Genomic DNA, 15,228 nt, shown 5'->3' on the forward strand with positions numbered 1-15,228 from the left:
ATTTCACATAAAACATATATGATCATCTTATATTAAATTAATTACCAACATATAAATGAGTTAAAATGTGTACCACCTTAACCAGTTACAACATTACAATGCTGCTCAAACATTAATGCACCAATAATAATAATAATACTACAGTTGCATACTGCACAGTGAGTACTTTTTCTTTGATACATACATGTATTTTGCTGATAAACCGTCTGTAACTTTATGATAATTTTGCATTATATTTTATATTTTCCTCAATCACTGCTCTCCTCCCACCTGTAATGTCAATGTACATGCCAGTACTCTAAGTTAAATATTTACCCAAAATGCATTTAATTTGTGCCCAATCACTGCCTTGATTTCTTGGCATCCTATTCAATCAACTTCATGACAAATTCAATACCTCTGCACAAAATATGTAATTTGTATTCTAGATTTCACTGACCCCCTACTTCGTGTTGAATGTTACTCCAAGGTGATTACATCTATTACAAGGAATCGCACCATCATGGTTAACAAAGCTCACTGCATCATCCAGTATCCTCCCATATCTCCAGTCACAGGATTGTGGTTACCCATCCAGCAATCATTAAAAATAGATGAATCAGAGATGTCTCTCTCTTTACCCTGTCTTTGGAGCAGTCTTGTTGCTGTAGTTTGAGAGGCAATGTCTGTCTAAAGTCTTACACACACTAGGTCTATCATTTCCCTGCTGACTGAGTATCTGTGTCATATCACTCTCTCATATGACTCAGATAAAGGAATGAGCTTTTCTGGTGTCTGGAGCCTAATGGACACAGCTGCCTTCTCTTTTAATTTCAGGTTGTGGCCAGTAATGTTTGTAGGCTATAAGAAGTGATTAATTCTTTATGTAATCTAATTGCGATGATTAATGAAGCTGTTTAGATTTCATTCCTAAATGTGTTCCCCCTGGGGGTGGAAAAAATAAAAAATAATAATCAGATCATTTCATGAAAAAAAAAGAAAAAACTTTTTATGAGACGCCGAAATGTTTCAAATATTTATTTTATTTCACATAGGAACAGAGGTACACCTGTCACATTGTGATTCAAAATTGTGTGTGTGTGTGTGTGGACGTCTGAGGGAGAATATGTGTGTAAGTGTGTGGCTAAATGTAAAGGCTACTGTGGCTTTAAAGGGGTGTTGTTTCGCTGAGAGGTAGCAGATAGGTTTAATTTAGTCGCTAAGAACACATCGTACATCTCGGAGCCTCTCTGCCTCCTAACCTGCGCTGTCTGCGTCGCTTTCGAGACATTCACCCGAAAAGCTGTGCGTGTCAGCCGCAGCGAAATCCTGCCTGGAGCGATGGGAGGTACGGTCGCCCTTTGTTGTTTTTCCTGTCATTGTTAATTACAGCATCTGATCGGCGTATTCATCATGTTTTTCTCCCGTGACAGAGGCCGAGACGCGTCAGAAATTGCTGCGCAATGTGAAGAAAGAGGTTCGCTGCATTTTATTCCCCTCTTGCTCATCACAGTTTATGTTTACTGGGCGCTGTAAGCCGAGACAATGTTTGTGTGTGTGTGTGTGTGTGTGTGTGTGTGTGTGTCTGAGCCACAGACTACGCCACAGGCCTCTTTATCATTAAATATGATCCGCTCATTTTGCATCAGAGTGGATGCAGTTAAGATTACATGCAGGTCTGTTTGCGGCTGCTGGCAGGCTGGCGTGAGCTGGTGATGACGATGGTGGTGTTGATGACGGTAATACTGATGATGATGCTGGTGGTGATGATGATTTTATGTCGGGAGGGGAAACGCTACAAATTGTGCAGATTGATTTGCCTCTTTTTTTAATGAAAACTCTGGGGTAGTGTCTCCAGCTGTGTGTCTCTCTCTCTCTCTGAGGGAATCACGGTTAAACTGACATCTTATTGTTCAAAACTTAAAGGTGTGACCTTGGCATCTGTTTCATTTGACATCTTATTGTGTGCTCTGGCAAACACTGAATGCAAACAGTCATACTCAAGGTGGGTGACTTGTCTCTGAATTATGAGCCATTTGGATATTAATGTACATGGACATTGAGGAGAGCACACTGCAGACCCTTCCAAACTGCTCAGTGACTCCGTGAGTCCCCAGGGACAGAAAGCAGGATGTTTTATTCATTGCTGAGAAAGCGGGGTACTTCCAGGCTTATATCGTGTCCATGCTCCCCCTCACCTGTGACTCACTGTTTCTCAAACATCCATGACTCTGATACCAGATCCCGCAGCGAGGAGGGGCTTAAGCTGTGAGATGTGGGTTTAAAACCCATCATAGCATTGAAAATGTGGGTTGCGATGAACCAAAGCTGGATTGTGAACAAGTATCTATGGGTTTTTTTGTAACTCTCATAATGATTCTTACGCATACCTGTTTAAATAAGGCAGTAAATTACCATCTTATTCTACCATAGTCCACTATTCTCTCATTCAGTGGACATATGGCACATCATATCAAATTTATTCAGTTTTACAAATAGATGTTGCATTGCTTATCAGCACACATAAAAACTTGGTAGAATGTGACCTTTTCCAGAATATTAGGGTTTACAAGTACATTTTCTAAAGTGTAAGTGAATAAATACACTGATCCAGCAAGCAATGCCTATTTCAGTAGAATGTTAACCTCTAAAATTGTATTTAATAACATTCAAACAGACAGAAAACATTGATATAATGTCTGCTGTGGCTTTGGAGCAAGTCTGAGAAAACATCCCTAGCTATGCCATCAGGGATTTCTCAGGTTTGTCTTGGGGTCTACAAATTTATAAAAGAAAGCCTGCATTACGAACATGTTATTAAGATGTGTAAACATCAGGATAGTTTGGCCTTTGCTGCATCGACTGTGACCGTTGTTTAAAATCTCTCTCTTGCGAGTTCTCCAGCTTTATTGACACACAGTAGCACATTACTGGATTCCCTACCTCCCCCCAAAAATGGCTATGCTGGTGCTTCTGCATAAAAATACGAAAAGGTCGGAAGAGGGATTTTGTCTTTCTCTCTTGCTTCATCATTGCCTCTCGTTAACAGATTCCCCCATTGCTTATTCTTGTGCTTCTTGTTTTGATTCTCTGTCACCTTATGTAACTGCGTCAGACAGATTAAGTCTTGTATCACCGTGTACCTTTCTCTCCTAGGTGAAACAAATTATGGAAGAGGCAGTAACAAGGAAATTTGTGCATGCTGACAGCAGTCACATCATATCTTTCTGTGGTAAATATTTTTTTTTTTTATATTAAACCTACTGTGATTGCATTGCACACTAAGCCATGTTTCCCGGTCATGTTGTTCCAAACGTAAGGTGACATGCTGAGTGCCTTGTCTGTCAGCTCTAATTTTCAACATAAACATAAGAATGGGTATCATAGGTTACACACACACACACACACACACACACACACACACACACACACACACACAAATATATATATATATAGCCTAATTTAGTTCAGCTGTTTGTATCTGATTTCAAGAGACAGCACAAACAGTATCAAACAGTACAGGTCACACTATTGGTTACACATTTACATGTACAGTACAGAATGATGGCTAACATCACTTTGTGTCAAACCCTGTCACCTCCTACGAGTTCGTCCTCACGGTGCAAAATGGTCCTTTACAGTTTGCTAAAGCAATGTAAATCCTAACGGTTTATTTTCATAAAGCCATTAGCCATGTCTGTTTAATGTTTAATAAGGTGGATTGGGTGGATTTGTATTCAAGTAGACTAACACCCTTCAAAGGCGTTGATACTAACCAGGAGTGAGGTGTGTGTGATTCACATCCCTCATATCCTAGCAACAGTAGGCAGTGTTGGACAGGTTTGAGTCTATTTCTACTTGTGCCACCTGTGCTTGTCTTCCACCTGTTTTTGTTGCAAAAACTATTGAGCCTTGAAGCTTTCACAAAGAGGAAATCCTGTTGTGCTCATTAGATCAAAACAAAACTCGAAGCCAAATAAAAACATCTCAAAGAAACAAATACATGAATATAACTGAATTGAAATAAGAAAAAAAACGTAAACCAAATATTGAGTAATCCTCTGTTGTCTGTGTGTGTATAGCTGTAGTGGAGGCCTGTGTGCTCCATGGACTGAAGCGTCGTATTGCAGGCCTGCTGTGCAGTAACAAGGTTGCAGCACTCTTTATGAAGGTGGCAAAAAGCTTTACGCCTGCTGAGGAACTCTGCCACAAGGTCCAGGAGCTGGAACAGCTTATTGAAAACAGGTGAAACTTTAAATCCTCCCCATGAGAGGCCAGTGACATAGAATCAATATATGTCTTCTTTCTCTTTTAGTCTTGTGTATCTTTTCTTCTTTTATGTGCCACAATGCATCCCGATGGCCTGCTATCCTATATTTTGTGTTCCATTCAAACAGCCTATACAGATATCTCATCTGTCAGGTTTCTTTTCTGTTTTTCAGCAAACAGAACAATTCTTCACTGAGTAATGACCGCAGTCGGCAATCTAAGTTGGCCAACCTCCCTCCTCAGGCACTGAAACACCTGTGGATCCGAACTGCGTTGATGGAGAAGCTCTTGGACAAGATTGTCCTGTACTTGGTAGAGAACAGCAGGTATTGTTTAACAGCATTTAATGCATTTCTGTGTCTCTGACTTTAGAACACTGTCTCCTCCTTTCCATATCATCATTTCAAATTAAGCAGTTCTTTATAAGAAATGCTTCCTTTACATATATCAGAAACAACTGAAAGTATTTAACATTTTATTTTTACACATGTTCTATCACACACACTGTACAGTATTTCAACATCCCACATTATGTGTTGTTTTTTTAAACAGATGTCCCCAAAAGCTATAATATGCAAACAGGAAGTCAGGTAACATTTTAAAATTTTCATAATGTTCTAAATTTTCTCAACATCATGTCTTGCAGTACCTTCTATGAGAAAGAAGCTATGCTGATGGATCCTGTGGATGGACCAATTCTTGCATCTCTATTGGGTATTTATAAACCTCACTAAACTGCACATGGTATGACTACACTGTAACAGCTAAACCCTTTACTTTGCCTTACTACTAAATTTCAACTTGTACAATCAATGATACAGAACTTGAAAATGTCTGTACTACTTTAGTCCGATTAACCTTGTTTTGCAGTTGGCCCATGTGCTTTGGAGTACACCAAAGTTAAGACTGCGGACCATTTCTGGACCGACCCATCTGCTGACGAACTCGTACAGCGACATCGTATCCACAGTGGCCACTGTCGGCAGGATTCTCCCTCCAGACGACCTGCCCTGGTTAGACAGTCAAGGACTTAATTGATTTCATTGAAACAATCACCTATAAGCTACTGCATGTAGTATCAGATGTGTAATACCGCTGATGTCATCTTAACCTGTGTCAGATCCAGAAGAGACAGTCTAGTGGTAGCATGGACGATCGCCCTCTCATGTGGGTGAGGGAATATGTTGAATCACTCCACCAAAACTCCAGAGCCACACTTCTGTTTGGAAAGAACAATGTCCTGGTGCAGCCGGTGCGTGTATTTCTCTCCTATTTGATAGAATAATAATACAATGCTAGTATCTGCTTTAAGAGACGGTATATTGATAGAGGGTTGTTCACATTCTTGGGGACATTGGTGCATCTGTTATTTGATTCATACTCGAGTTATCGAAACAATATTGCAATCAGACATGTTGTGATTTGAAAGCTCTTATTTGTGTGTGCAGAGAGATGACATGGAGGCCATCCCAGGCTACCTTTCTCTACATCAAACTGCAGATCTTATGACACTGAAATGGACACCCAATCAGCTTATGAATGGCAATGTGGGGGAGCTGGATTCAGAGAAAAGGTTAGGTAGAAGCCAGTCCATTAAGAGTAAGATCTTGTTTTTACACAGTTGACTCAACGGCTCCCATTCGCTCATCTTTCTTTCAGTGTTTATTGGGATTATGCTATGACTATTCGTTTGGACGAGATTGTGTATCTCCACTGTCATCAGCAAGGTACAGTAATGCCTCCTTATTATTACCGTACCCAAAGGAGGGGTTTTGAAGAGTTATTTATCTTGTTTCCCACTGTGTTAATCCAGTGAACAGTGGTGGGACAGTAGTTTTGGTGAGCCAGGATGGGATCCAGAGACCTCCTCTACATTTCCCCAAAGGAGGTCACCTCCTCCAGTTTCTCACCTGCCTGGAGACCGGCCTGCTACCTCATGGACAGCTGGACCCACCTCTCTGGAATCAGAGAGGAAAGGTCAGCATAAACAGCGGATAATGAGTTACTTCCCTAGCCTTTTAGTCTCAACAACATGTGCAACATTTACTCACAACTTTTTATTTGTTGTAACAGTTGTTCTACTTCGTATACTATTTAGTGTTAGCTGTGCTTACCTTTCCATTCACAGGGAAAGGTTTTCCCCAAATTGCGAAAGAGGAGTCCACACGGCTCATGTGATTCTGTATCAGATAAGGAAGATGATGAAGCAACCGATTATGTGTTTCGGATCCTCTTTCCTGGCAATCAGATGGAGTTCAGTGAGTCTTTAATCTGCCTATTCTGCCTCCCTCAGATAATCTAATGAAGACTCATCATAGATTACATCTGCAATCAGCTCTTAATACTGATTTACGAATTTGACAACTTCAGTTTAGATAAATCTGTTTTCCCCAGGCATATATTCACTGTACACCTTTCTAATCAATTTCTCTCTGATGTTAAACTGCTTCATTTTTTAATCTTTTTTTCCTGCCTGTTTAGTGCCTCTGTGTCCATTTCACATTATAGTCCTGTCGTCAATCAGGAGACTTTGCATGGACATAAAGTAATTTGTCCGCCACATCTCCATCTCCATCCTCTCACTTGGTTTGTTTTTCCCATGTTTTTTTTATTCATTTTCTTATTTTCAGACAAGCACCTTATGTCCAAATTTATTGGAATTGTATCTCTTTTTACTTTCTTATGATGCTTATGGTAGCAACAGTAATGATTAAGGCTGTTGTGCTGTTCAGTGGCTCTAGAGCTGATGGACCAGGGTGTGAACATGTGGCAACCAACCCCCAGGAAGTCTTCGTGCTCCTCTTGCTCACAAAATGGCTCTTCTGATGGCTCTCTGCCTAATGGCTGTAATCAAGAGAGGTAAATATTTCCCAGGGACAATCTCAAATCTATATTCATATTATTCTACTTAACTAACTTTTCCATTTTCCCATTCTGCCAGGGCTCCCTTAAAGCTCCTTTGTGACACCATGAAGTACCAGATAATCTCCCGTGCTTTCTATGGATGTGAGTACAAACGACAGAAGGTTAACTTTGATTAATTCAGAAAAAACAAATCATTAAAATTTATTGTCCTTGGCGAAATAACCAGTCTTATCAATATCTGTATATGTTTATCTGTCCTCTCCAGGGCTTGCATACTGCCGTCATCTGTCAACAGTGCGTACCCACCTTTCTGCTCTGGTGAACACCACTATAGTTGACCCTGATGTGCCCTGTGATGCCCGAGGAGGCCTCTCTGTGGAGGTCTGGGGCAGGTTCCTCAAGGACAGCTCGGTAAGAATCACACCTGAGCACCCGACCTATTATTGTTTTTAGTTATTTGAATGGTTCTTACTGAGTGTGATTTCAGTGTGGGATTAATAAATGATAAACTGTTGTTCAGGCCTATGAGGAGAGAGAAATACACAGGCTTGTGTATTTTGGTGGTGTGGCCCCTTCACTACGCAAAGAGGTCTGGCCCTTCCTGTTGGGACACTACCAGTTCACCATGACTGAGAAATCCAGGCTGGAGGTATTTCTATATTCTGTATCATAGTGTGTAAGATGGGTGTATACATCCTTGTATACACATACTTGTGGTTACAGAAAGTTCCTGTTTCAGATTGATGAGCAGATGCGGATCATGTATGAGCAGACTTTGAAGGAGTGGCAGGGTTGTGAGGCCATCGTCCGTCAGAGAGAGAGAGAGAAACACGCTGAGGCTCTCGCCAGATGTTCATCTGGAGCCAGTGTGGAAAGAGGACCAGTGCAGCGTGACTCCACCATCAGTACAGATGCAAGTTTGATGTTTTAGCATAAAAATGTGTTGCAGACACAACATGAAGGGAACCATTTTATAGAATTATGATTTAATTTGAAGTTACTTGGCTGACAGTTCTGCTATTTGTCTCTTGTGTGATGCTTTTTCCACTGCAGTCGTCTCTAAGTAGCAGCTCAGATCAACAGAATGCCCACTCACAGAGTGATTCCAGCAGCAGCGCACAGGTAATTGTTCGTAAGCCTCAACATCACAATAACAGTTACTTCAACTCTGATGATAGATCGATCCGGTGTTTTTGTGTGTTTCCGCCCAATTATTGCAATTTATTTGTAGTTAACAGCTTCCATTTTCCACAGCATTCTATAATATATTAGAATGGCAGCCATTGGTGTCCATTAATTTTGAAACACTATTAAAATTGATTCACAGAAACTTTCTTGCAATAGGTAAATAATCAGTATTGAACAAACCCGATAAAGGTGCTAGATGAAATTTCAGGAGTTCATCAAAGTGATTACAATTCATCCTTTGGGGGAAATTAATGTGTGTACCAAATTTCATGGCAACTTATCCAGTTGATGTTGAAATATTTCTCAGGATAAGTAAAGACATTGACCTGTAGGTGGTGCCAGAGGAAAAGCCAGCCTACATCACTAGTTGTCATCCAAATATTATGGGAATCCATCCAGAGACATTTCAGTCTAGACCAAAGTGGTGGACTGAAATAGAACCGACCAATGGACTGATAATGCCATCTCTAGAGCCAATCTGCTGGCATGGTTAAAGAGTTTCCTCTTTGGCAGCCAACTCTCAAATCTTGAATACTTCCTTGAATTTACTTAAATGATGAAAAAAATGTGAGCAAATTGTGATGGCTTACATATTACATCCCTATGCATGTTTCAAATCTCAAAGTGATTTTATCTGGTAATGAAATGAATGGAACCCAAATGCTGCCTGGATGGTTGGATCTTATTGTATGCCTTGGAAATTTTTCAGCAGTAATGTAGAGTATATGTGATTTGTAACTAATGGGCTAACACATTCAAAGCAACCGGTGTAATCCTTCAATATTAGTCCATCTCAGCGCTGTTGAAATGTATTGCATGTTCACCACTTTTCTTCGGTTACCAGGTATTTGGATCAGTGGAGGCAGTGGATCAGATTGAGTCTGAGCCCAGGCCTGAGGAAGGAGAAGTTCAGCACACTAGTCCGATGACGAACATCACAAATGGTACTGCGGACTCTTCACAGCCTCCCTCCTTCAGCCCCTCCTCCTCAGATCTGTCAAATCAACATCCAGGTTCAGAAAACAGGCCACTAACAGAGTCAGCTGTTGGATCTACAACATCTCAGCCATCAGCTGAAGCATCAGAAGTCTTAAATGAAAAAATTACAACTGGATCACAGCCAGAGGGGACAGATGTTATAGACACAGTAGCCAAGGACAAGATTTCAGAGAAGGAAAAAATAGAGACAGTTTCAGAAGGTGAGGTGGCTGAAGAAACTGGAATAAGTAAGTCAAAAGAGATATCTGAAGCTGAAGGAAAACCTGAAGTAGAAGAAAAAGATATAACAACAAGTGATCAATCTAAAGATTTAAAAGCAGTGGACACAAATATGAATTTAAGATCTGCTCCAGAGAACACTAATGTTCTAAAGCTAGAAACAGAGGTTCATAATGAATATTTCCAGGCACCTCCACTTGGGCAGACCTTGACGTTTCAAGCCCACAAGAGCAAAGACCTGGAGGTGGATCCATTATGTTCACCCACAGCAGAAAAACATATTAATCATCAAGTTGAAAAAAAGCCAGAGATTTCTGAAAGACCAGACACACCCTCTGAAAAAAACCCATCACAAGTGATCAAGGCCTGTGCCACAGAGTCAGAAAGAAAGGAAGCTGAAGCAACAGTTTGTGACTTGGCTGAAACCAAAAAGGACAAAGCTGCAGAAATTCCATTTGAAAAACCTGGTTCAAATTCACCAGTCAGACAAGTATTGAACGCTCTTCAGTCAGCATCCAGGGGGAGCCTTTCTTTGTCGTCCCACTCTCGTCAGTCTCCAGACATGGCAGATTCAGATGACTCTCCCTCTGCCTTGGAAATGGAGGACATTCCTGCAGGGATAACATGCGTGGCTGCTGAGGATATTAAGGCCAGGCCTTTGGCAGGCCTTGCTGCACCACCAATCTCTCTGGCACAAAGAGAGAAAATGGCATCTGAGGGCCTTGTCCTAGATCACCATCTGGACACAGCTTGTAACACTAGTCCTGAAGGCACCGACCTGGGCCTCTCTGAAGATGAGCCTGAGATGGAGAATGTGCTCACTGAACCAGAGTCTTCAGAGGTGGGAGGAGACACCAAACATGATGAATCCTCAGAAGGACAAACCTACTCTGTAAGCATTACACATGACAAACAGGCATACATCGTCTTTTAATCATAAACGTATACTAACTGAATTCACCATTCTTTTTGTAGCAAGAAACACTAGACATGTACTTGATCAACTTACATCGCATTGACAAAGATGTCAGGCGTTGTGACAGAACATATTGGTACTTCACTCCTGAGAACCTGGAGAAGCTGCGTAACATCATGTGCAGGTAAATGTGTCGCCATGCTCAATATATTTGAGGATTGTCTCAACCCAAAAGGTGAGACAAACCAACACTGTGATAAAAATGTGGTTGTCTTCGTAGTTACGTGTGGCAGCATCTGGATACAGGTTATGTCCAGGGCATGTGTGATCTGCTGGCTCCTCTGCTGGTCATTCTGGATGATGGTCAGTGAAACTTGAGAGTGCGAGCTCAATATCAGCTTTGCAAAAGTGCACATTGCTTAAATGAATGACTTGTTTAAAGTGTGTGTGTGTGTGTGTGTGTGTGTGTGTGTGTGTGTGTGTGTGTGTGTGTGCGCTTGCGTGCACGTGCATTCCTGCCTGCCTGTGTGTGTGTGTGTGTGCGCTTCCCAGAGGTCATGGCCTTTAGCTGCTTCACTGAGCTAATGAAGAGGATGAACCAGAATTTTCCTCATGGAGGCGCCATGGACTCTCACTTTGCCAATATGCGTTCTCTTATCCAGGTATGTGCATGTATATGCACAGACGCATATCAATGCATATTAACACAAGCTGTAGGGTAATGATGGCATTTTGTCTTTATACCTATAGATCCTGGACTCTGAGCTGTTTGAACTGATGCAGCAGAATGGAGACTATACGCACTTCTACTTCTGCTATCGCTGGTTTCTACTGGACTTCAAAAGAGGTATTGAGAAATGCAGGCATCAAATTTTTTTTTTGCTTAAATCACTCATTTAAGTGAAATTTGCATTTCACATTACATGATACTGCCTATAATGTGATTTTTTGCTGTTTTCCGAACAGAAATGGTGTATGATGATGTGTTCTCCGTGTGGGAAACCATCTGGGCAGCCAAGCACACCTCCTCCGAGCACTTTGTGCTCTTCATTGCTCTGGCACTTGTGGAGATGTATAGAGACATCATCCTGGAAAATAACATGGACTTCACAGACATCATCAAGTTCTTCAATGGTAAGATGAGATAAGATAAAGACACATGCTATGATATAGTTAAAGTAGCACTGAAAAATAATTAACAGATCTACCAGATTCATATACAATTCTAATAACAAGGCAAAGTAAACCAGTTGGTTAAGAGGATATTTCAGCTATGATAATGTAAAGCCATTTCAAAAGAGACGTCAAAGGTTTACACAATTAATTTACCCAGTATTAAGGAAATAAAAGATCCAATAGTATCAGTGCCATTATTGTATTTACGTCTTGTAAGTTACAATGATTTTCAAATTCTCTCCTCAGAAATGGCAGAGCGACACAATGTCCCCCAAGTCCTGATGATGGCTCGAGACTTGGTCCACAAAGTTCAGACTCTCATAGAAAACAAGTGATGCACGATGCTGCTGTAAAGCTCTGATAATGATGAATTGTTTCAGGATACTGACACAGCCACATACTAGTGTTGAACTGATGTAAATGAAATGCATTTGTAAGTGCTGGAAAACTAATTGGTCATTAAAACTGCTCATTATTCCAAGATCGTATACTCCACTTGCCCCTTTCTATAGTCAGGAGATGTATGTACGAAGTATTGCCAGTACATTTATTTTTAAAGTGTTATTGTTCACCTAGTGAATGTACCCTTGTTGAAACTGCTTCAGGATGTTATTTATTTTGCCTTAAATTTAGCAATTTTTTCAGGGATATAGCAACCAAATTCTTCACTGTATTGTTGTATTTTTAAAGTTAATTTTGTTAAGTTATACCTCCCATACTTACACATCTTGAGATACACTTGAATATATTTTAAGTATTATGATTATTTTTTGCTGAAATTGTAGCTGCCATGGTTAAACATTTTGTGATACACTTGAATATGTTCAGTAATAATATCTGGTGTTATAAGATTATTTGGATTGGTAAACATTAGAAGTACTACCAACCAAGCTGTGGTTGGTTAAGTGCTAGATTGTGTCCAAGTAGCATGTGTGGTCACTGGTTTGCTTTTTGAGGACCACTTCCTGGCCTTTCTGAGACTTGATGATCCTCTTTCTGTGTTTGCCTCTGATGCACACAAGCTAGCAAATTATCCACACTGAACTTGTTAACTCTGTGCAGTCCTGTGTGATTGCACATAGTTTGTATATGCACTATCACCATTTCCCTTTGTCACGCAAGTTCTCATACTGTGTGCTCCTTCTGTCTTGGTCCTCCTCTCTGCATTGGTTAAGGCGTGATTCAGCCTGCTTAGTTTCATCCTTTGCTACCTATCTTAGCTTTTCTTTCTGTGCAGACCACTGTGTCAGCTCCCTCTAAATGCTAAAACTGGCAACAATGTTCACAGTAATTGTTGATAGTTCCTGGAGTAATTGTGCATTTCTCTTCACTCGTACCTCAAGATTTCCATGTTCATGCCTGTTACAAAAGGCTCTCAGCTGGCAAACCACTTTACCTTCCATTTGAGGCTGATACCAGTATTCACAGGTCCACGTTGGCCATTTCTCATGCACCTTCCTCAGTTACATTTTGCACCCTGTAAAGCTAGTTTTTACCCAGAAAGCACCCTCCGTCCTGATGGGTTAACCTCTTTCATGTATTCATTTGAAAGGACGGTCGTGAAGTTGTGCTCCACCTGCTCAGTTGGATCTGGTGCCCTCCATTTCCTCGGAGGGCTCACTTCTTGGCCAGGAAGTGGTCACCAGATTTACTACTGCCCACCTCTTGGCTTGAGTAAACAGACTGACTCCATGCTCAAAAGATTCTGTTTGATTCACTGTATGCAATGCTGCTCAGACTGTCACAACTTGCTGCTTGGAAAATGTGATCTTGATGAAGCCCTTATCAGGGTTTCACAGCCTTGTAAGCACCAGAAGTATTACATTTAAGGGGTGGTTCAGTGATAGCTATTTAGTGGTATGTAGCCATGGATATAATCTTTGTTGTATGTGTGTGCGTTTTGAGATATACACCATTGAATCTCCTGCCCCCAACCTAAGACAGTGGAGGTTAATGGAATTTGAAATGTTGAAAATTTCGTACAACCTTTGATGGCATTGAGTCTTTATATTGAGACTATCTCATCCCACTAACGTGAATCTGATCTGTTTTTGCAAAAAATTTTAGAGATTTCATATATCAGCGTATGTATATTCAGAGACACAGTATTTCAGAATCTCAGCATGTATCTACTTGGGGAGACACCAACAGAGATAAGTCAGAAAATATGTTTTATTGGTGCCACTCACAATTGCAAAATAGCCAAAACACATCCATCGTTGGTTCACTGTGGCTTAAATTCCAGTGCTTTGATATCCCTGCTAATGTGTCTCCATATGATCTTCAAAAACATGCCTTGAGTATTGCTGTTTGTGTATTGCTGTATGTGTTGTCAGAAGAGTTACTGTATACAATGTGTTAAAAAGAAACTGACTTATTGTACAAAAAAATCTAAGCTAGTACATATTTATTAAATGCAATACAATGTCTGTACAGTATATGGGCTTTATCTGATTATAATGAACAGAAAGATAAAAGTATGCCATTGGAAATAAATATATTTTTATTTTCTGTGTCTTCTCAAATTGTCACCTGGTATAATTAATTTGTTGTGTATTAAAAATATTATATTTTGCATCCCATGTGCCTTGTGTATACTTCCAAAAAACACATTTAACAGCTTTGTAAGTCACTAAAGATACAGTTATGCATTTATTTTCAAACTCTCATATAAAAGCGATCTGTAAAAATACAGATGCTGCATCTTTATTAAACTTGTTAACTCCCTACATCTGTAAAAAGTCTGAAACAACACATTCCACAATATCGAAGAGATAGATGACAAAATCTAAATTATACAAATCAAGTGGGTATTTTCCAAAGTTCAAGATTTTTTGGGGAAAAAAAATCCTTTTTATCCTTTCACCACAGCTCAGATAGATCATCTGGAAAAACACACCAGGAGAATTTTATAGCCTCATTCTAGCTTCAGCTGAACTTAAAAACCTTTTTATGGTGCGTGTGAACGTTAGAATAGTTTTTAGTCAAATTTGAACTGAGCCCTTGGACCACCTGAACTGGTGTGAAGACAGAAAAGGCTGGAAAACCTACACTTCAACCACATTTCAATTCATCAAGGCTGAATAGGCAGATTATTATCAGGGGATATTTGACCGTTTATATTGCCCAAATAATGTACCTCTGACCTTTATCAAAATTCTAATAACATTTTTGCCAATTTAAAAATATGAATAGGCTTTTTTTTCATGACTTTTTGACACACCACAGTGGAATGTCACGGGTGCAAATAATAAAATGATAGAAGATGATAGCTGGGATTGTGCCTGCCTACTGGGATGCTTGAGTAGAATAGAGTTGTTAATATTAGTAACACCTGTGCTGTTCCTACTACGCCAAATTAAATGTCTGCTGTGAAAAAGGGGCCACTATGGAGCTATGAGAGACCAAGCTGTCTATGGTTAGAAGCTGTAAACACTATTTGTCAATTTGACAATTGATTAGGTTGAAAAGCATGCAATGAGTTGTCTCATTCGAACTTTAAAAGGTAGAGTTATACAGTAGACGGGCAGGTGGGCCCAAGCAATGTATCCTGGAACATTTAGTGTCAGCGCCAACATACCAGTTAATTATCTGCTACTGTATGATGAATACAGTAA

The 15,228-nt window shown here is 40.2% G+C and overlaps 1 protein-coding gene across 1 annotated transcript; it reads left to right on the top strand.

Moving 5' to 3' along the window:
- The first annotated feature begins 1,164 nt into the window (after positions 1-1,164).
- Positions 1,165-14,188, top strand: sgsm1b (small G protein signaling modulator 1b). Its single transcript, XM_071466486.1, has 25 exons — positions 1,165-1,327; positions 1,413-1,456; positions 3,136-3,211; positions 4,062-4,224; positions 4,422-4,574; positions 4,895-4,962; positions 5,119-5,261; positions 5,369-5,500; positions 5,697-5,821; positions 5,908-5,975; positions 6,062-6,225; positions 6,377-6,506; positions 6,981-7,107; positions 7,190-7,254; positions 7,379-7,524; positions 7,634-7,762; positions 7,853-8,026; positions 8,167-8,235; positions 9,146-10,411; positions 10,495-10,619; positions 10,716-10,798; positions 10,988-11,097; positions 11,186-11,282; positions 11,402-11,569; positions 11,858-14,188. The coding sequence occupies exons 1-25, from the start codon at positions 1,321-1,323 to the stop codon at positions 11,944-11,946; spliced, it is 3,921 nt and encodes a 1,306-aa protein (XP_071322587.1). The 5' UTR covers positions 1,165-1,320; the 3' UTR covers positions 11,947-14,188.
- The last annotated feature ends 1,040 nt before the right edge of the window (positions 14,189-15,228 follow it).

The sequence above is a fragment of the Trachinotus anak genome, unplaced genomic scaffold, assembly GCF_046630095.1.
Source record: "Trachinotus anak isolate AG129_WGS33_773 ecotype Australia unplaced genomic scaffold, CSIRO_AGI_Tana_v1 ptg000028l, whole genome shotgun sequence".
NCBI lineage: Eukaryota > Metazoa > Chordata > Actinopteri > Carangiformes > Carangidae > Trachinotus > Trachinotus anak.